This window comes from Coregonus clupeaformis, unplaced genomic scaffold, assembly GCF_020615455.1.
Source record: "Coregonus clupeaformis isolate EN_2021a unplaced genomic scaffold, ASM2061545v1 scaf0245, whole genome shotgun sequence".
Lineage (NCBI taxonomy): Eukaryota > Metazoa > Chordata > Actinopteri > Salmoniformes > Salmonidae > Coregonus > Coregonus clupeaformis.
The window spans coordinates 392,504-414,425 of NW_025533700.1; the positions used below are offsets into that span (position 1 = coordinate 392,504).

The 21,922-nt window shown below is 45.5% G+C and overlaps 1 protein-coding gene and 1 non-coding gene across 2 annotated transcripts; both read right to left on the reverse strand.

The window, feature by feature from the left end:
* Nucleotides 1-3,587: 3,587 nt before the first annotated feature.
* On the reverse strand, nucleotides 3,588-15,609 carry LOC121531239 (extensin-like). The gene is made up of 3 exons (XM_041836484.2): nucleotides 15,195-15,609; nucleotides 14,963-15,010; nucleotides 3,588-4,434 (listed from the first exon to the last, which is right to left on the reverse strand). The coding sequence occupies exons 2-3, from the start codon at nucleotides 15,003-15,005 to the stop codon at nucleotides 4,007-4,009; spliced, it is 471 nt and encodes a 156-aa protein (XP_041692418.2). The 5' UTR covers nucleotides 15,006-15,010; nucleotides 15,195-15,609; the 3' UTR covers nucleotides 3,588-4,006.
* A 2,180-nt stretch (nucleotides 15,610-17,789) lies between these two features.
* On the reverse strand, nucleotides 17,790-17,919 carry LOC121532397. The gene has a single exon (XR_005994301.1). It is a non-coding gene; the product is annotated as a small Cajal body-specific RNA 14 (non-coding RNA).
* Nucleotides 17,920-21,922: the final 4,003 nt, after the last annotated feature.

A 21,922-nucleotide genomic window follows, 5' to 3' on the forward strand; every position in this document is an offset into this window, starting at 1 on the left:
AGTTTCCCCCGGCTAAGTTACCAGTTTCCCCGGCTAAGTACCAGTTTCCCCCGGGCTAAGTTACCAGTTTCCCCCGGCTAAGTACCAGTTTCCCCCGGGCTAAGTTACCAGTTTCCCCCGGCTAAGTAACCAGTTTCCCCCGGCTAAGTTACCAGTTTCTCCCGGGCTAAGTTACCAGTTTCCCCCGGCTAAGTACCAGTTTCCCCCGGGCTAAGTTACCAGTTTCACCAGGCTAAGTTACCAGTTTCCCCCGGGCTAAGTTACCAGTTTCCCCCGGCTAAGTACCAGTTTCCCCGGGCTAAGTTACCAGTTTCCCCCGGGCTAAGTTACCAGTTTCCCCCGGGCTAAGTTACCAGTTTCCCCCGGGCTAAGTTACCAGTTTCCCCCAGCTAAGTACCAGTTTCCCCCGGGCTAAGTTACCAGTTTCACCAGGCTAAGTTACCAGTTTCCCCCGGGCTAAGTTACCAGTTTCCCCCGGCTAACTACCAGTTTCCCCCGGGCTAAGTTACCAGTTTCACCAGGCTAAGTTACCAGTTTCACCAGGCTAAGTTACCAGTTTCACCAGGCTAAGTTACCAGTTTCTCCCGGGCTAAGTTGCCAGTTTCCCCCGGGCTAAGTTACCAGTTTCACCAGGCTAAGTTACCAGTTTCACCAGGCTAAGTTACCAGTTTCCCCCGGGCTAAGTTACCAGTTTCACTGGGCTAAGTTACCAGTTTCCCCCGGGCTAAGTTACCAGTTTCACTGGGCTAAGTTACCAGTTTCCCCCGGGTAAGTTACCAGTTTCCCCCGGCTAAGTTACCAGTTTCCCCCGGGCTAAGTTACCAGTTTCACCAGGCTAAGTTACCAGTTTCACTGGGCTAATTGACCAGTTTCACCGGGCTAATTGACCAGTTTCACTGGGCTAAGTTACCAGTTTCACCGGGCTAAGTTACCAGTTTCCCCCGGCCTAAGTTACCAGTTTCCCCCGGGCTAAGTTACCAGTTTCACCGGGCTAAGTTACCAGTTTCTGTCTCCTGTTACTAGTTTCTGTCTCCATCGACTGTGCCCGACGGCACAGTCGATGGCATGGCACGCAACCATTGGTTGATGCATGCAACGTCTGCTCAGGGGAGCGTGCCCTACATCATGATGTGGTTAGCTGGTACGTAAACACCTAGCCAGGTGATGTAAGGTCTGGCATGCGTCTGCAATGTAGTTGGGCAGGAATTTAACCGTATTCAGGAGACGCCTTCCCTGTCACTGGAAACCATGTCAGAGAGAGAGTTCCCTTTCAACATACGTGACTCTAATCTCTCAGATCACCTGATGTGTTGTTATCAACAGGGATTTCTTCATTTCACCATCTTCGCTTTTTTGGTTTTTCTAGTGTCACAATAACACAATTCCTCACTATCTCTAGTGTAAACAAAACATAATTAAATACATCAAAATACATACAAAACATAAAGGCCAAAAATATCCCTTATCAGTTGTCACCACATGTAAACACCAACGGACCAAGAAGTAAAGCAACTCCATAATTCATATTGATGATTGTTTTACATCGCTGATTAGAAGACCATACTGTCCTATATCTGTTATGATGACTTTCTGGTTTTGAGAAGTTCAAGATGCAAGAATTTACTTAGACATTCTGTGGAGATTTTATACCAAGTATTTATTGGATCACGAGCTCGTGGGTTCATCTAACAAACGGACATGGCTTTGCCCTTCGTCAGTTGAACTGCCCCATACACACAAATCTCACAGCTTTTATACTCTTGGTTATCCTTCCTTTCACATACATCTGGCAACCATCATAGTCACTCCCTTTCTCTGTTGTTATTACCATTTGCCCCAAGTCATTACATCCTGTCCATCACTCATGCTATCATAAACATCACTAATCTACCTTGACATAAGGAATGTAGACTTCATGGCCCCAAACCACTTAATCCCGTAACTCTACCTCTGTTCCACACGATACTATGCCCTGACATCATAACAATATCTTACTATTTAACCATGCTTTATCAGTTGGGGCTTGAGATCCAATTTGATCGGATTTAACAGTACAGGAGGGTTGTACCGCGTCATGGGGGGGTGGGTGATCTCTGGTTGTCTAATAGTGGATCTCTCTTAGACCCATAAGAAGATGGTGATGGTGATCGGTCCTTCTCTTAGACCCAGAGACCGTTGTCAGGGTCAGTCCAGTCCCGTGTAGAGCATGGCGCTTGCAACGACAGGATTGTGGGTTCGATTCCCACGGGGGACCAGTATGAAAAATGTATGAACTCACTAACTGTAAGTGTCTCTGGATCAGAGCGTCTGCTAAATGACTCACTAACTGTAAGTGTCTCTGGATAAGAGCGTCTGCTAAATGACTCACTAACTGTAAGTGTCTCTGGATAAGAGCGTCTGCTAAATGACTCACTAACTGTAAGTGGCTCTGGATAAGAGCGTCTACTAAATGACTCACTAACTGTAAGTGGCTCTGGATAAGAGCGTCTGCTAAATGACTCACTAACTGTAAGTGGCTCTGGATAAGAGCGTCTGCTAAATGACTCACTAACTGTAAGTGGCTCTGGATAAGAGCGTCTGCTAAATGACTCACTAACTGTAAGTGGCTCTGGATAAGAGCGTCTGCTAAATGACTCACTAACTGTAAGTGGCTCTGGATAAGAGCGTCTGCTAAATGACTCACTAACTGTAAGTGGCTCTGGATAAGAGCGTCTGCTAAATGACTCACTAACTGTAAGTGGCTCTGGATAAGAGCGTCTGCTAAATGACTCACTAACTGTAAGTGGCTCTGGATAAGAGCGTCTGCTAAATGACTCACTAACTGTAAGTGGCTCTGGATAAGAGCGTCTGCTAAATGACTCACTAACTGTAAGTCGCTCTGGATAAGAGCGTCTGCTAAATGTACAGCAGGCATCTCCACAGCTCAGGTCTGACATATGAGTGGTAGATGTCTCCCTGAGCTGGGATTCCTGTGGGACTCAGTCAAGGCTGAGCTGGGATTCCTGTGGGACTCAGTCAAGGCTGAGCTGTGATTCCTGTGGGACTCAGTCAAGGCTGAGCTGTGATTCCTGTGGGACTCAGTCAAGGCTGAGCTGTGATTCCTGTGGGACTCAGTCAAGGCTGAGCTGTGATTCCTGTGGGACTCAGTCAAGGCTGAGCTGTGATTCCTGTGGGACTCAGTCAAGGTGTCTAGACCTGCTAGACTATATTAGGACACTGGACTGCTCCCAAAACACCTGGATACCGAGGGCTTAACATGGTCAGAGAGGTTTGTCTCTTCTGGTTTCTCCTGGACCATTTAGTCCATCTGATGCGATCTATAGTACAGATTAAAAAACCCAGTTTAAAATCAGTAATATGATCCGTTCCAGAGGTCCACCGTGACAGTCTTGGAGGAAACAACAGATGAACCGTCAGTCTGGTGGTGAGTCCGTCTCCCTCTCGGGGGGTCTGGTCCGTCTCCCTCTCAGGGGGTCCGGTCCGTCTCCCTCTCAGGGGGTCCGGTCCGTCTCCCTCTCAGGGGGTCCGGTCCGTCTCCCTCTCAGGGGGTCCGGTCCGTCTCCCTCTCAGGGGGTCCGGTCCGTCTCCCTCTCAGGGGGTCCGGTCCGTCTCCCTCTCAGGGGGTCCGGTCCGTCTCCCTTTCAGGGGGTCTGGTCCGTCTCCCTCTCAGGGGGTCTGGCGTGTGAGTCTCTCTAGAAGAGGTTCTCCCTCTCTCTCCCTCTCAGGGGGCGTGTCTCCAGGGCAGAAGAGGAGGTTCTCCCTCTCTTTCCCTCGCTGTAAGGTGAAGGCTCTCTTTCTCTCTCCATGACTGAATCCTTCTCAGGGTGTAATGTGGGGAGTTGATCCCGCTCTGTCCTCAGTCCTCAGGGGGTTTAGACTAAACACAGAAAGACAACAACAAAGTTGGGGTCCAACCCAGCCCTCCCTCCCTCAATATTAGACCGTAGTCATCATGCATGTAGACAAGGGGAAGGCTTAACATTAGCCCAACGCTGTCAGAACATTGTCAGAAGAACATTGTCACAATGTCAGGGCTAGCGCCCGGGGCTTGGTGGCCCGGTGGAAGGGTGGCCCGGGGCTTGGTGGCCCGGTGGAAGGGTGGCGAGCCCAGGACCTTTCTCCCCTCTAGAGCAGGGAGCTGGGGCTCTCTGGGGGAGGTGGAAGGGGTGGTGTGGAGGTGTGTCTGGGGCTTTGACCAGGGGCTCTCTGGGGGAGGGGGAGGGGGTGGTGAGGAGGTGTGTCTGGGGCTGTGACCAGGGGCTCTCTGGGGGAGGGGGGGGGTGGTGTGTGTGGGGCTGTGGTGCATGGGCAGGATGTCGTAGTGGCTGGGGATGAGGCCGCTGGGTAGGTGGCTGCTCCGGGGAAGGTTGTAGGGATTCTGGGAGAAACCGGTGGCCATGCTGTTTGGCCCCTGTAGAATACTTACTGTTGGCTCTGTGAGAGAGAGAGAGAGAGAGAGAGAGGGGGACACAGAAAGAGGAGAGAGAGAGAGAGAGAGAGAGAGAGAGAGAGAGAGAGAGAGAGAGAGAGAGAGAGAGAGAGAGGGGATAGAGAGAGAGGGAGGATAGAGAGAGAGGGGAGAGGGGGGGGGAGACGGGGAGAGAGAGAGAGAGAGAGAGAGAGAGAGAGAGAGAGAGAGAGAGAATTGAACACACTAAAAATGACTCATACCTTGGTCTGACCATATCTGCATCGGGAAACTTTAATATGGCAGTGAATGCACTCAAAGAAAAAGCAGAGCATTGTATGCTTTCTAGTGGCAATGAAAATACAGAAAGGATCATTACAATTTTGGCTACATCTAAATTCAAGTCCAAATTCAAGTCTCCAATTTAAAGCACTTCAAACCCAAGAGCTGAGCCCAGAAACGAGCCCTCTCAGTCAGCTGGTGTTGGACCGAACCAACCAAGCTGACACCAGCACTGCTTCAAAAGAAAGAATTCTAATAAACAAAACCATGAACCAATCAAAGGACTCATATTTACAACATTGGAAAAACGAAACAAAATCCCAAAGCAGAGTAAATTGCTATCTGGCCCTAAAACAGAGAATATGAATTGGCTGATTATCTCTACTCTGTCAGAGATACGAAGCAGAGACAGATCCATACCAAGTACAGGCTGAGTGACCACCAATTGGCAATAGAAACCGGCAGACATAAAAAGACATGGCTACCCAAAGAGGAGCGTATATGTGGTCACTGCACGACAGGGGGGGTAGAAACAGAGATGCACTTTCTCCTTTACTGTGATCAATATTCCTCACAAAGACATTCATTATTCACAGAAATTACTACATTTATTCCAAATTGGAACTTATTAAACCCAGAGGAAAAACTAAAAATAGTAATGGGCGAAGGAGCAATGGCTCCTCTTGCAGACAAATATGTATTTGCCTGCCATAGCCTGAGGGACACTGAATAATAACATCTGCATAGTAAATAGTAACTTACTTATTATTATTAGTATTATTATTATTAGTGGTTTTATTGTTATTAATATTATTGTTGTTGTTGTGATAATGATTCTAAATAGTAGTGGTACTGGTAGTAGGGGTGATGGTAATGATAGCAGTTTAATGGTGGTGGTGGTGGTAGTAGTAGTAATGATGATGGTAGTAGGGGTGATGGTAATGATATCAGTTTAATGATGGTGGTGGTAGTAGTAGTAGTAATGATGATGGTAGTAGGGGTGATGGTAATGATATCAGTTTAATGATGGTGGTGGTAGTAGTAGTAGTAATGATGATGGTAGTAGGGGTGATGGTAATAATAGCAGTTTAATGGTGGTGGTGGTAGTAGTAGTAATGATGATGGTAGTAGGGGTGATGGTAATAATAGCAGTTTAATGGTGGTGGTGGTAGTAGTAGTAGTAATGATGATGGTAGTAGGGGTGATGGTAATATAGCAGTTTAATGGTGGTGGTGGTAGTAGTAGTAGTAATGATGATGGTAGTAGGGGTGATGGTAATATAGCAGTTTAATGGTGGTGGTGGTGGTAGTAGTAGTAATGATGATGGTAGTAGGGGTGATGGTAATAATAGCAGTTTAATGATGGTGGTGGTAGTAGTAGTAGTAATGATGATGGTAGTAGGGGTGATGGTAATGATAGCAGTTTGATGATGGTGGTGGTAGTAGTAGTAGTAATGATGATGGTAGTAGGGGTGATGGTAATGATAGCAGTTTAATGGTGGTGGTGGTAGTAGTAGTAGTAATGATGATGGTAGTAGGGGTGATGGTAATGATAGCAGTTTAATGATGGTGGTGGTAGTAGTAGTAGTAATGATGATGGTAGTAGGGGTGATGGTAATGATAGCAGTTTAATGGTGGTGGTGGTAGTAGTAGTAATGATGATGGTAGTAGGGGTGATGGTAATTATAGCAGTTTAATGGTGGTGGTGGTGGTAGTAGTAGTAATGATGATAGTAGTAGGGGTGATGGTAATGATAGCAGTTTAATGATGGTGGTGGTAGTAGTAGTAGTAATGATGATGGTAGTAGGGGTGATGGTAATGATAGCAGTTTAATGATGGTGGTGGTAGTAGTAGTAATGATGATGGTAGTAGGGGTGATGGTAATGATGGTGGTAGTAGTAGTAGTAATGATGATGGTAGTAGAGGTGATGGTAATGATAGCAGTTTAATGGTGGTGGTGGTAGTAGTAGTAGTAATGATGATGGTAGTAGGGGTGATGGTAATGATAGCAGTTTAATGATGGTGGTGGTAGTAGTAATGATGATAGTAGTAGGGGTGATGGTAATGATAGCAGTTTAATGATGGTGGTGGTAGTAGTAGTAGTAGTAATGATGATGGTAGTAGGGGTGATGGTAATGATAGCAGTTTAATGATGGTGGTGGTAGTAGTAGTAGTAATGATGATGGTAGTAGGGGTGATGGTAATGATGGTGGTGGTAGTAGTAGTAGTAATGATGATGGTAGTAGGGGTGATGGTAATGATAGCAGTTTAATGGTGGTGGTGGTAGTAGTAGTAGTAATGATGATGGTAGTAGGGGTGATGGTAATGATAGCAGTTTAATGATGGTGGTGGTAGTAGTAGTAGTAATGATGATGGTAGTAGGGGTGATGGTAATGATAGCAGTTTAATGATGGTGGTGGTAGTAGTAGTAGTAATGATGATGGTAGTAGGGGTGATGGTAATGATAGCAGTTTAATGATGGTGGTGGTAGTAGTAGTAGTAATGATGATGGTAGTAGGGGTGATGGTAATGATAGCAGTTTAATGATGGTGGTGGTAGTAGTAGTAATGATGATGGTAGTAGGGGTGATGGTAATGATATCAGTTTAATGATGGTGGTGGTAGTAGTAATGATGATGGTAGTAGGGGTGATGGTAATGATAGCAGTTTAATGATGGTGGTAGTAGTAGTAGTAGTAGTAATGATGATGGTAGTAGGGGTGATGGTAATGATATCAGTTTAATGATGGTGGTAGTAGTAATGATGATGGTAGTAGGGGTGATGGTAATGATATCAGTTTAATGATGGTGGTAGTAGTAGTAGTAATGATGATGGTAGTAGGGGTGATGGTAATGATATCAGTTTAATGATGGTGGTGGTAGTAGTAATGATGATGGTAGTAGGGGTGATGGTAATATAGCAGTTTAATGATGGTGGTAGTAGTAGTAGTAGTAATGATGATGGTAGTAGGGGTGATGGTAATGATATCAGTTTAATGATGGTGGTGGTAGTAGTAATGATGATGGTAGTAGGGGTGATGGTAATGATAGCAGTTTAATGATGGTGGTGGTAGTAGTAGTAGTAATGATGATGGTAGTAGGGGTGATGGTAATGATAGCAGTTTAATGATGGTGGTGGTAGTAGTAGTAGTAATGATGATGGTAGTAGGGGTGATGGTAATGATAGCAGTTTAATGATGGTGGTGGTAGTAGTAATGATGATGGTAGTAGGGGTGATGGTAATGATAGCAGTTTAATGATGGTGGTAGTAGTAGTAGTAGTAATGATGATGGTAGTAGGGGTGATGGTAATGATATCAGTTTAATGATGGTGGTAGTAGTAGTAGTAATGATGATGGTAGTAGGGGTGATGGTAATGATATCAGTTTAATGATGGTGGTGGTAGTAGTAATGATGATGGTAGTAGGGGTGATGGTAATATAGCAGTTTAATGATGGTGGTAGTAGTAGTAGTAGTAATGATGATGGTAGTAGGGGTGATGGTAATGATATCAGTTTAATGATGGTGGTGGTAGTAGTAATGATGATGGTAGTAGGGGGTGATGGTAATGATAGCAGTTTAATGATGGTGGTGGTAGTAGTAGTAGTAATGATGATGGTAGTAGGGGTGATGGTAATGATAGCAGTTTAATGATGGTGGTGGTAGTAGTAGTAGTAATGATGATGGTAGTAGGGGTGATGGTAATGATAGCAGTTTAATGATGGTGGTGGTAGTAGTAATGATGATGGTAGTAGGGGTGATGGTAATGATAGCAGTTTAATGATGGTGGTAGTAGTAGTAGTAGTAATGATGATGGTAGTAGGGGTGATGGTAATGATATCAGTTTAATGATGGTGGTGGTGTAGTAGTAGTAATGATGATGGTAGTAGGGGTGATGGTAATGATATCAGTTTAATGATGGTGGTGGTAGTAGTAGTAATGATGATGGTAGTAGGGGTGATGGTAATGATATCAGTTTAATGATGGTGGCGGTAGTAGTAATGATGATGGTAGTAGGGTGATGGTAATGATAGCAGTTTAATGATGGTGGTAGTAGTAGTAGTAGTAATGATGATGGTAGTAGGGGTGATGGTAATGATATCAGTTTAATGATGGTGGTGGTAGTAGTAATGATGATGGTAGTAGGGGTGATGGTAATGATAGCAGTTTAATGATGGTGGTGGTAGTAGTAGTAGTAATGATGATGGTAGTAGGGGTGATGGTAATGATAGCAGTTTAATGATGGTGGTGGTAGTAGTAGTAGTAATGATGATGGTAGTAGGGGTGATGGTAATGATAGCAGTTTAATGATGGTGGTGGTAGTAGTAGTAGTAATGATGATGGTAGTAGGGGTGATGGTAATGATAGCAGTTTAATGATGGTGGTGGTAGTAGTAGTAGTAATGATGATGGTAGTAGGGGTGATGGTAATGATAGCAGTTTGATGATGGGGGTGGTAGTAGTAGTAGTAATGATGATGGTAGTAGGGGTGATGGTAATGATAGCAGTTTAATGATGGTGGTGGTAGTAGTAGTAGTAGTAATGATGATGGTAGTAGGGGTGATGGTAATGATATCAGTTTAATGATGGTGGTGGTAGTAGTAGTAATGATGATGGTAGTAGGGGTGATGGTAATGATATCAGTTTAATGATGGTGGTGGTAGTAGTAGTGGTAATGATGATGGTAGTAGGGGTGATGGTAATGATAGCAGTTTAATGATGGTGGTGGTAGTAGTAATGATGATGGTAGTAGGGGTGATGGTAATGATAGCAGTTTAATGATGGTGGTAGTAGTAGTAGTAGTAATGATGATGGTAGTAGCGGTGATGGTAATGATATCAGTTTAATGATGGTGGTGGTAGTAGTAGTAGTAATGATGATGGTAGTAGGGGTGATGGTAATGATATCAGTTTAATGATGGTGGTGGTAGTAGTAGTAATGATGATGGTAGTAGCGGTGATGGTAATGATATCAGTTTAATGATGGTGGTGGTAGTAGTAATGATGATGGTAGTAGGGGTGATGGTAATGATAGCAGTTTAATGATGGTGGTAGTAGTAGTAGTAGTAATGATGATGGTAGTAGGGGTGATGGTAATGATATCAGTTTAATGATGGTGGTGGTAGTAGTAATGATGATGGTAGTAGGGGTGATGGTAATGATAGCAGTTTAATGATGGTGGTAGTAGTAGTAGTAGTAATGATGATGGTAGTAGGGGTGATGGTAATGATATCAGTTTAATGATGGTGGTGGTAGTAGTAATGATGATGGTAGTAGGGGTGATGGTAATGATAGCAGTTTAATGATGGTGGTAGTAGTAGTAGTAGTAATGATGATGGTAGTAGGGGTGATGGTAATGATATCAGTTTAATGATGGTGGTGGTAGTAGTAATGATGATGGTAGTAGGGGTGATGGTAATGATAGCAGTTTAATGATGGTGGTGGTAGTAGTAGTAGTAATGATGATGGTAGTAGGGGTGATGGTAATGATAGCAGTTTAATGATGGTGGTGGTAGTAGTAATGATGATGGTAGTAGGGGTGATGGTAATGATAGCAGTTTAATGATGGTGGTGGTAGTAGTAGTAGTAATGATGATGGTAGTAGGGGTGATGGTAATGATAGCAGTTTGATGATGGGGGTGGTAGTAGTAGTAGTAGTAATGATGATGGTAGTAGGGGTGATGGTAATGATATCAGTTTAATGATGGTGGTGGTAGTAGTAGTAGTAGTAATGATGATGGTAGTAGGGGTGATGGTAATGATATCAGTTTAATGATGGTGGTGGTAGTAGTAATGATGATGGTAGTAGGGGTGATGGTAATGATATCAGTTTAATGATGGTGGTGGTAGTAGTAGTGGTAATGATGATGGTAGTAGGGGTGATGGTAATGATAGCAGTTTAATGATGGTGGTGGTAGTAGTAATGATGATGGTAGTAGGGGTGATGGTAATGATAGCAGTTTAATGATGGTGGTGGTAGTAGTAGTAGTAATGATGATGGTAGTAGGGGTGATGGTAATGATAGCAGTTTAATGATGGTGGTGGTGATAGTAGTAGTAATGATGATGGTAGTAGCGGTGATGGTAATGATATCAGTTTAATGATGGTGGTGGTAGTAGTAATGATGATGGTAGTAGGGGTGATGGTAATGATAGCAGTTTAATGATGGTGGTGGTAGTAGTAGTAGTAATGATGATGGTAGTAGGGGTGATGGTAATGATAGCAGTTTAATGATGGTGGTGGTGATAGTAGTAGTAATGATGATGGTAGTAGCGGTGATGGTAATGATAGCAGTTTAATGATGGTGGTAGTAGTAGTAGTAATGATGATGGTAGTAGGGGTGATGGTAATGATAGCAGTTTAATGATGGTGGTGGTAGTAGTAGTAGTAATGATGATGGTAGTAGGGGGTGATGGTAATGATAGCAGTTTAATGATGGTGGTGGTAGTAGTAGTAGTAGTAATGATGATGGTAGTAGGGGTGATGGTAATGATAGCAGTTTAATGATGGTGGTGGTAGTAGTAGTAGTAGTAATGATGATGGTAGTAGGGGTGATGGTAATGATAGCAGTTTAATGATGGTGGTGGTAGTAGTAGTAATGATGATGGTAGTAGGGGTGATGGTAATGATATCAGTTTAATGATGATGGTAGTTGTAGTACTGATGTAATGGTGAGGATGACAGTTAGTTATTAGTTAGTTAGAGTTTCATTTTCCATGTTTAGCCTTTTCTATTTATTATATTTCTACTGTTGACTGTTGTTATTATTTATTACCATTTTATATTATTATTCTTTGTTATTGTATTAGAATGTTTATTGTATACGTTGTTGCTTTGGCAATATTGACGCAGTGTTTTCCACTCCAATAAAGCAGCTTGAATTTGAGAGAGAGAGAGAAGAGAGAGAGAGACTAGAATGCTATTTGGCCCTAAACAGAGAGTACACAGTGGCAGAATACCTGACCACTGTGACTGACCCGAACGTAATGAAAGTTTTGACTATGTACAGACTCAGTGAGCATAGCCTTGCTATTGAGAAAGGCCGCCGTTGGCAGACCTGGCTCTCAAGAGAAGACAGGCTATGTGCACACTGTCCACAAAACAAGGTGGAAACTGAGCTGCACTTCCTAACCTGAGAGAAAGAGAGAAATAGGCAGATAGAGGGAGTGAAGAGGAGGGAGTATTGGTATTTATTATGGATCCCCATTAGTTCCTACCAAGGCAGCAGCTACTCTTCCTGGGGTTTATTATGGATCCCCATTAGTTCCTGCCAAGGCAGCAGCTACTCTTCCTGGGGTTTATTATGGATCCCCATTAGTTCCTGCCAAGGCAGCAGCTACTCTTCCTGGGGTTTATTATGGATCCCCATTAGTTCCTGCCAAGGCAGCAGCTACTCTTCCTGGGGTTTATTATGGATCCCCATTAGTTCCTGCCAAGGCAGCAGCTACTCTTCCTGGGGTTTATTATGGATCCCCATTAGTTCCTGCCAAGGCAGCAGCTACTCTTCCTGGGGTTTATTATGGATCCCCATTAGTTCCTGCCGAGGCAGCAGCTACTCTTCCTGGGGTTTATTATGGATCCCCATTAGTTCCTGCCAAGGCAGCAGCTACTCTTCCTGGGGTTTATTATGGATCCCCATTAGTTCCTACCAAGGCAGCAGCTACTCTTCCTGGGGTTTATTATGGATCCTCATTAGTTCCTGCCAAGGCAGCAGCTACTCTTCCTGGGGTTTATTATGGATCCCCATTAGTTCCTGCCAAGGCAGCAGCTACTCTTCCTGGGGTTTATTATGGATCCCCATTAGTTCCTGCCAAGGCAGCAGCTACTCTTCCTGGGGTTTATTATGGATCCCCATTAGTTCCTGCCAAGGCAGCAGCTACTCTTCCTGGGGTTTATTATGGATCCCCATTAGTTCCTGCCAAGGCAGCAGCTACTCTTCCTGGGGTTTATTATGGATCCCCATTAGTTCCTGCCAAGGCAGCAAATACTCTTCCTGGGGTCCAGCAAAATTAAGGCAGTTATACATTTTAAAAACATTACAATACATTCATAACAGATTTCACAACATATTAAGTGTAGTGAAGAGGAGAGAGAGAAGAGGAGAGAGTGAAGAGGCCCTCTCAAGGTGCCATTCTTTTAGTTTAGGGCCTGATTCAGAGTTGAGATAAGCACATACAGGCAACTTTAATTTCCGTACCAGTCTCCCATTGACGTCAATGAATGAGTCACACAAAAGTCAGTCATGCTTCCTTATCTCAGCTCTGAATCTAGCCCTGCCTTAGCCTCTTGAGAACCCACCCGATAGCCCCTAAACACCCCCAGAGAGCTCCTAAACACCCCCAGAGAGCCCCTAAACACCCCCAGAGAGCCCCTAAACACCCCCAGAGAGCTCCTAAACACCCCCAGAGCCCCTAAACACCCCCAGAGAGCCCCTAAACACCCCCAGAGCCCCTAAACACCCCCTAAACACCCCCAGAGCCCCTAAACACCCCCAGAGAGCCCATAAACACCCCCAGAGAGCCCCTAAACACCCCCTGAGAGCTCCTAAACACCCCCAGAGAGCTCCTAAACACCCCCAGAGAGCCCCTAAACACCCCCAGAGCCCCTAAACACCCCCAGAGAGCCCCTAAACACCCCCTAAACACCCCCAGAGAGCCCCTAAACACCCCCTGAGAGCTCCTAAACACCCCCAGAGAGCTCCTAAACACCCCCAGAGAGCCCCTAAACACCCCCAGAGCCCCTAAACACCCCCAGAGAGCCCCTAAACACCCCCTAAACACCCCCAGAGAGCTCCTAAACACCCCCAGAGAGCCCCTAAACACCCCCAGAGAGCCCCTAAACACCCCCTAAACACCCCCAGAGAGCCCCTAAACACCCCCTGAGAGCTCCTAAACACCCCCTGAGAGCCCCACACCAGGGTTGTGTTCAAAAAGGCACACCGTAATAAAACAGTTTTGCAACAGAAAACAACAATTATTGGACAACTTCCGAAGGTAGTTTCACAACGTTATCTTTTCTCCCCACTGAACCAATACCCAGAGAGACCGTCCTCATCTCATCATCTGTGGTGAATGATGGACGGAGTCAGGCGCAGGAGTAAAATAACCGGATGCAGAATGTATTCCTCCCAGACATACAATGCGCCTACAACGGCAATCGAAACAGGTACAGGGGAAACAATCCTCCCTGACCAAACACAGGTACAGGGGAAACAATCCTCCCTGACCAAACACAGGTACAGGGGGAAACAATCCTCCTGACCAAACACAGGTACAGGGAAACAATCCTCCTGACCAAACACAGGTACAGGGGAAACAATCCTCCTGACCAAACACAGGTACAGGGGGAACAATCCTCCCTGACCAAACACAGGTACAGGGGAAACAATCCTCCTGACCAAACACAGGTACAGGGGAAACAATCCTCCCTGACCAAACACAGGTACAGGGGAAACAATCCTCCCTGACCAAACACAGGTACAGGGGAAACAATCCTCCCTGACCAAACACAGGTACAGGGGAAACAATCCTCCCTGACCAAACACAGGTACAGGGGAAACAATCCTCCCTGACCAAACACAGGTACAGGGAAACAATCCTCCTGACCAAACACAGGTACAGGGGAAACAATCCTCCCTGACCAAACACAGGTACAGGGGAAAACAATCCTCCCTGACCAAACACAGGTACAGGGGAAACAATCCTCCCTGACCAAACACAGTCTCAGAAAATACAATAAATGTAATGACACAGGGGGAAATCAACCCTGGCAATATAAATGAGAGAGTATCTCAACCGAGCTCCTCTCCTCCCACATAGAACAATCACTCACAAAGACAAGGGGAACAGAGGGAACACTTATACACAGACTAATTAGGGGATGAGCACCAGGTGTGTGTGATTGACAAGACAAGACATGACAAGTGGAGTGATGAGAATGGGATCGGCAGTAGCTAGTAAGCCGGTGACGACGAACGCCGAAACCTGCCGGAAAACAAGAAGGGGAGGCAGCCTCGGCAGAAGTCGTGACATCATCATCAACGTTCCTGCTGGCCATGATGAAGACCACCGCAGAAGGAGAACAGTTCCCCTGTAGGGGGACAGAATGAGGAGAGGGTGTCCCGGTGAGCAGCAGGGTTACCCAGGGACTTCATCTCCACGTAGCTGCTCTCTGTGTGTTTACACGCCAGTCCCCCGGGGCCAGAGCCAGGGGCCACCAGTCCCCCGGGGCCAGTAGTGTGTTTACAGGTGCCCAGGGAGGCAGTGTAGGGATTCTCACCGCTCAGAGAGCACTGGCTGTTGCTGCACATGGAGCCCTTCATGTAATCTATAGAGAGGACGGGAATCAAGGACAGGAACAAGGTTAAGGACACACACAGGACAAGGACAAAAGGACAGGGACAAGCTCTGTGTCAAACAAGGAAGAAAAATACTTAAATATCCATTTTCAAATAATTTCAGGAAATGTTTATTTCCTGCTTTAAAGCTTTAAATGTGTGCAAGATGTGTACCTGTTTTCCTAGAGGTTATTTTCTGTGTCCCAGTGTCTCCTTGTTGGACGTCTGGAACACAGGTCAGAGGTTAGAGGTTAGATGTCAAGCATCACATGAACATCCCTGTGTTCTGTTTTAACATTATTTTACACAGGTCACACAATTAACACACTCACATTGACTGCATTTAATGCACAAAAGTATCTGTCAATAGTCTAATATAAAATGTGCACCAATGTAAAACAAACACAGATGTATCTTACTGCAAGATCAAACAGAAACTTTATCTGAACATATTTTATTCTCTGTATTGGAACATATTGGTTTATTCTCTGTAGCTGAACATCTTGGTTTATTTTCTGTATCTGTAGATCTTCGTTGTGATCATAACTATTGTGGATAGTCAGATTAATATAATAGTTTTATTTAAACGTTTTACATGCTTTGCAAGATGAACGATTTCCCTAATAGTCCTGTTTACATGGACACATCTGAAATCAGGCTACCTGATGGCGCCTTTCGGCAAACTCCAAGCGGGCTGTCATGTGTTCTTGGTCACCTCCCTGACCAAGGCCCTTCTCCCCTGATTGCTCAGTTTGGCCGGCGGCCAGCTCTAGGAAGAGTCTTGGTGGTTCCAAACTTCTTCCATTAAAGAATGATGGAGGCCACTGTGTTCTTGGGACCTTCAATGCTGCAGAAATGTTTTTGTACCCTTCCCCAGATCTGTGCCTCGACACAATCCTGTTTTGGAGCTCTATAGACAATTCCTTCGACCTCATGGCTTGGTTTTTGCTCTGATATGCACTGTCAACTATGGGACCTTATATAGACAGGTGTGTGCCTTTCCAAATCATGTCCAATCAATTAAATTTACAACAGGTGGACTCCACTCAAGTTGTAGAAACATCTCAAGGATGATCAATGGAAACGGGATGCACCTGACCTCAGTTTAAAGTCTCATAGCAAAGGGTCTGAATACTTATGTAAATAAGGTATTTCTGTTTTTGATTGGTCATCAACAACAAAATATATAAATACTGAACAAAAATATAAACGCAACATGTAAAGTGTTGGTCCCATGATTTATGAGCTGAAATAAAAGATCCAGCTGGCCCAGATGAGTTCAGGACAGCGGGCCATACTGACCTAGATCCAGCTGGCCCAGATGAGTTCAGGACAGCGGGCTCTACTGACCTAGATCCAGCTGGCCCAGATGAGTTCAGGACAGCGGGCTCTACTGACCTAGATCCAGCTGGCCCAGATGAGTTCAGGACAGCGGGCTCTACTGACCTAGATCCAGCTGGCCCAGATGAGTTCAGGACAGCGGGCCATACTGACCTAGATCCAGCTGGCCCAGATGAGTTCAGGACAGCGGGCTCTACTGACCTAGATCCAGCTGGCCCAGATGAGTTCAGGACAGCGGGCTCTACTGACCTAGATCCAGCTGGCCCAGATGAGTTCAGGACAGCGGGCTCTACTGACCTAGATCCAGCTGGCCCAGATGAGTTCAGGACAGCGGGCTCTTATCGACCCTGGTCAAAAGTAGTGCACTATATAGGGAATATGGAGCCATGTGAGATGCTCTATACCTTTCATGTATTCTCTCTGCGGTGCAGTATCAACGTGTTGAGAGAGGAATCAAATAAAACAGAATAGAATAGAGTAGAACAGAACAGAGTAGAGTATAGTAGAGTATAACAGAACATAATAATAATAATATGCCATTTAGCAGACGCTTTTATCCAAAGCGACTTACAGTCATGCGTGCATACATTTTTGTGTATGGGTGGTCCCGGGGATCGAACCCACTACCCTGGCGTTACAAGCGCCGTGCTCTACCAGCTGAGCTACAGAGGACCACAACATATAGAACAGATTGGAACAGAACGAATAGAACAAAACAGAACAGAACATAACAGAATAGAGTAGAACTTAACAGGACAGAATTGAACAAAATAGGATCTAGAAATAGGTCAGAATAACACTGCTCCCTATAAGAAGAGATGCAGTCTTAACGGTACGACAAATAATGATCCCTTCGTGTTCCTAAGTTGTTGTGTACTTTCTTTCTGCGACAAAGTTACCCAAGTTAGAATTCAGAAAGGGTAGCATTATCCTCGTGTCAACCTGTGTAACACCACAGGAGAAAGGAACAACAGTTTAACAACAGGAACGAACTCCTAGATATGTTTCCGCTAGGGTAAACCTTCCAATGTGACGGTGAACCAGAACAGAAGTGTGAATATAATTAGATGCTATATTTTTAACCGTGTCAATTTGACCAGTTGAACCGTGATATGATAGGTTTGACAGAGAAGACCGATATAGTGTTTGGAGACCTGCGATTTTGAAATGGTTGTTCTTCCTTCATTAGATACTGTACATAAATATCACATATCAGCCGTATGGTTCAACTATTAGATAAATAAGATGTTGCCCTACACACATACGTCCACATCTGACCAGAAACTAATAATGAACGTTTCAAGAGTGGAAGTAAAGAAACGTCAAATGCTTCAACTTTTATTTCTGACCCATTGTGTGTCTGTGCGTGAAAGAGAAGTCATATTGCTGAGTGTACCACTACAATGTAATTTTTCTAAAACAGAAGAGTTTGTCTGGAACCATCGCACAGGAAGCCCAATAACTTGTTAGGTCCTGTCGGTGAGCACCAGTACCACTGTCTGTGGAGTCATGGACAACAGTACACTGTTCAGTACTGCAGTTTGAAATGAACAACCACAATCTACAGAAGTCATATGCGGGATTCAAACCAACAACCCCTTCGGCCCACAGTGCAGTCTTAACCACTGGCCCATCCAGCCACATTAGTGAGCAATATTAGTTAACATTTCAAAGAAATACCCATTCCTGCAAGAAAGAAACAAAAACAGAAAAAATAAATGCCTCCTACTATTATCAAGGATAAGTCATTGCATGGCAAGGAGAGCAACACGATCATAGGCTACTGACTTAAAACAAGTCTGAAAACATGATTTTCAACTAAAGGAACACAGCAGTGGTGAAACAGAGGTTATTGTTTTGAATAGGCCTAATCTCCATGTACTGTATCACCTCAAATATTTGAGTTACGGTGAAGTGAGCTTCTGTCATTGAATCCTGTCTACTGGTCACTGTAACCAACTCAACTCATAACGCGCAGTACCACTATAATCCACTAGGTGTCAGGCTTCTCCACACTAAACCATGCTGTCCGGAAGACCGGTGTAAATATTGCCGTGACGTAACAACTCAGAACCGTTCACCACCCACAAGAGAAGACGAAATAGTCATGTATTTCACGGTATCTAGTCTGTACAGTGTTCTTATATCTGATTGTCTTGCGCAAAGTCAGAGCATATAGGTGTGAATTAACCTGTATTCCAACTGATTCATAGTTGATTTCACGTATCATTTAGATAATCAAACCGACCTGGATTGGATTGTTCTAGACAGAAAGCACCTCCCCTCTCTCCCACCTCCCCCCTTCCCCCTCTCCCCTCCCCCTCTCTCCCTCCTCCCCCCTCTCCCTCCCCTCTCCCCTCTCCCTCCCCCCCTCTCCCCTCCTTCCCCCCTCCCTCCTCCCCCCTCTCCCTCCCCTCTCTCCCCCCTCCCTCCCCCTTCTCCCTCCTCCCCCCCTTCCCTCCTCCTCTCTCCCTCCCCCTCTCCTTCCCCCTCCTCCCTCCTCCCTCTCTCCCTTCCCCCCCCCTCTCTCCTCCCCTCTCCCTTCCCCTCTCCCCTCCCCCCTCTCTCCCTCCCCTCTCCTTCCCCCCTCCCCCCTCTCTCCCTCCCTCCCCCTCTCCCTCCCCCTCTCTCCCTTCCCCTCTCTTCCCTCCCTCCCTTCTCCCTCCCCCTCTCCTTCCCCCCTCTCCCTTCCCTCCTCTCCCTCCCCCTCCCCTCCCCTCCCCTCCCCCTCTCCTCCCCCCCCTCCCTCCCCCTCTCCCTCCCCCTCTCCCTCCCCCTCCCTCCCCCTCTCCCTTCCCTCTCTCCTCCCCCCTCTCCCTCCCCCTCTTCCCCTCTCTCCCTCTCCCCTCTCTCCCTTCCCCCTCTCCCTTCCCCCTCTCCCTCCCCCTCTCCCTCCCCTCTTCCCCCTCTCTCCCTCCTCCCCCTCTCTCCCTTCCCCTCTCCCTCCCCCTCTCTCCCTCTCCCCTTCCTCCCCCCCTCCTCCCCCTCTCCCTTCCCCCTCTCCCTCCCCCTTCCCTCCTCCCCCTCTCCCCCCCCTCCCTCCCCTCTCTCCTTCCCCCTCCTCAAATTTTACATTTACATTTTTAGTCATTTAGCAGACGCTCTTATCCAGAGCGACTTACAGTTAGTGAGTGCATACATTATTATTTTTTTTATTTTTTTCATACCCCCGTGGGAATCGAACCCACAACCCTGGCGTTGCTAACGCCATGCTCTACCAACTGAGCTACATCCCTGCCGGCCATTCCCTCCCCTACCCTGGACGACGCTGGGCCAATTATGCGCCGCCCAATGGGTCTCCCGGTCACGGCCGGTTACGACAGAGCCTGGATTCAAACCAGGATCTCTAGTGGCACAGCAGTGCCTTGGACCACTGCGCCTCCCCCCCCCTCCATCTTGAAGAACCATTCCCCTCCCCCGGACATATTGGAATCTTATGTGTTCCAACTGTAGTAACTGTTCTGGTGGTTACTGTGGTAACTCAGATGGTATACTCTGTCAGACAGGCTCAAATAACAACCTGATGTTATTCATTATAATCTGGCAGCATGATCTATGTTGAAACTTTTCTTCTACAATGTAAAGTATAGGCCAACTGTAGAATCTCTAAAAGAAACGCATTTGTTTGAGAGCTCTTGTAGAGTATGATTCCCAGTCAGTGTAAATACACTTCAACTAACCATGTCTTCCTCTGTCGACTCCTCCAGGTGCATCAGTTCATCAAGCAGTCAGAGGTTGACTGTGTTGAGCCATAGGACTCAACTAGCCAGTCACTCCCACAGTGTTGTCATGTGACAGGGACCAAGACGCCTTCTATACACCTTGGGTATGTCCCAATTATCTCTGCTTACTCCCAAACTGTGCCCTTGTTCACTTCCCTTTACTGGTTAAAAAATGGTAGAAACTCCCAGTAATGCCTCTGCCAATCCAATGGTTTTAGATGTGTTTAAGTAGTGAACTGCACCTCTACTCTGAATAACGTAATGCCTTCCAGAACTGCACCTCTACTCTGAATAACGTAATGCCTTACAGAACTGCACCACTACTCTGAATAACGTAATGCCTTACAGAACTGCACCTCTACTCTGAATAACGTAATGCCTTCCAGAACTGCACCACTACTCTGAATAACGTAATGCCTTACAGAACTGCACCTCTACTCTGAATAACGTAATGCCTTACAGAACTGCACCTCTACTCTGAATAACGTACTGCCTTCCAGAACTGCACCTCTACTCTGAATAACGTAATGCCTTACAGAACTGCACCACTACTCTGAATAACGAATGCCTTACAGAACTGCACCTCTACTCTGAATAACGTAATGCCTTCCAGAACTGCACCACTACTCTGAATAACGTAATGCCTTACAGAACTGCACCTCTACTCTGAATAACGTAATGCCTTCCAGAACTGCACCTCTACTCTGAATAACGTACTGCCTTACAGAACTGCACCTCTACTCTGAATAACGTAATGCCTTCCAGAACTGCACCTCTACTCTGAATAACGTACTGCCTTAGCAGAACCGCACCTCTACTCTGAATAACGAATGCCTTCCAGAACTGCACCTCTACTCTGAATAACGCACTGCCTACAGAACCGCACCTCTACTCTGAATAACGTAATGCCTTCCAGAACTGCACCTCTACTCTGAATAACGTAATGCCTTACAGAACTGCACCTCTACTCTGAATAACGTACTGCCTTACAGAACTGCACCTCTACTCTGAATAACGTAATGCCTTACAGAACTGCACCTCTACTCTGAATAACGTAATGCCTTCCAGAACTGCACCTCTACTCTGAATAACGTAATGCCTTCCAGAACTGCACCTCTACTCTGAATAACGTAATGCCTTACAGAACTGCACCTCTACTCTGAATAACGTACTGCCTTACAGAACTGCACCTCTACTCTGAATAACGTACTGCCTTCCAGAACTGCACCTCTACTCTGAATAACGTAATGCCTTACAGAACTGCACCTCTACTCTGAATAACGTACTGCCTTCCAGAACTGCACCTCTACTCTGAATAACGTAATGCCTTACAGAACTGCTTTGGTTTTACCATCATAAACATCAGGGGTGTATTCAGTAGGTTGTCAAGGTCTTAATTGATTAGTTAAACGTAAAGTCTGTTAGTTAGCCCCTAGCCTGAGTACTGGCCTGTTTGTGCCATCATTCCTGTTTACCATGACATGGAGTGGAATGATAACGTGGTACCAGACTAGCTAACGACAGTAAAGGCCAGTATTACAACACATAGCTAGGTGTACAGGTCCAGTGTAACATCACAACATAACTAGGTGTACAGGTATTTTTGTACTTTAATAAGCCTGTTAAACTTGTCCAAATAATGCTAATAAATGTGGTATTATCACAGTATGTAATTGAACTCATTGCATCTCAGCTTTCATTAATGAACAACAAAATGTTGCACTCACAAGTATTAATGATCAGGGTCCCTGATGAGTCTTTGTCATGCCAAATCCATGAGTTGTCAAGAGAGTTCAAGAGAGTAGACAGACCGGTATAGAAATAAAGTGACAAATGGGG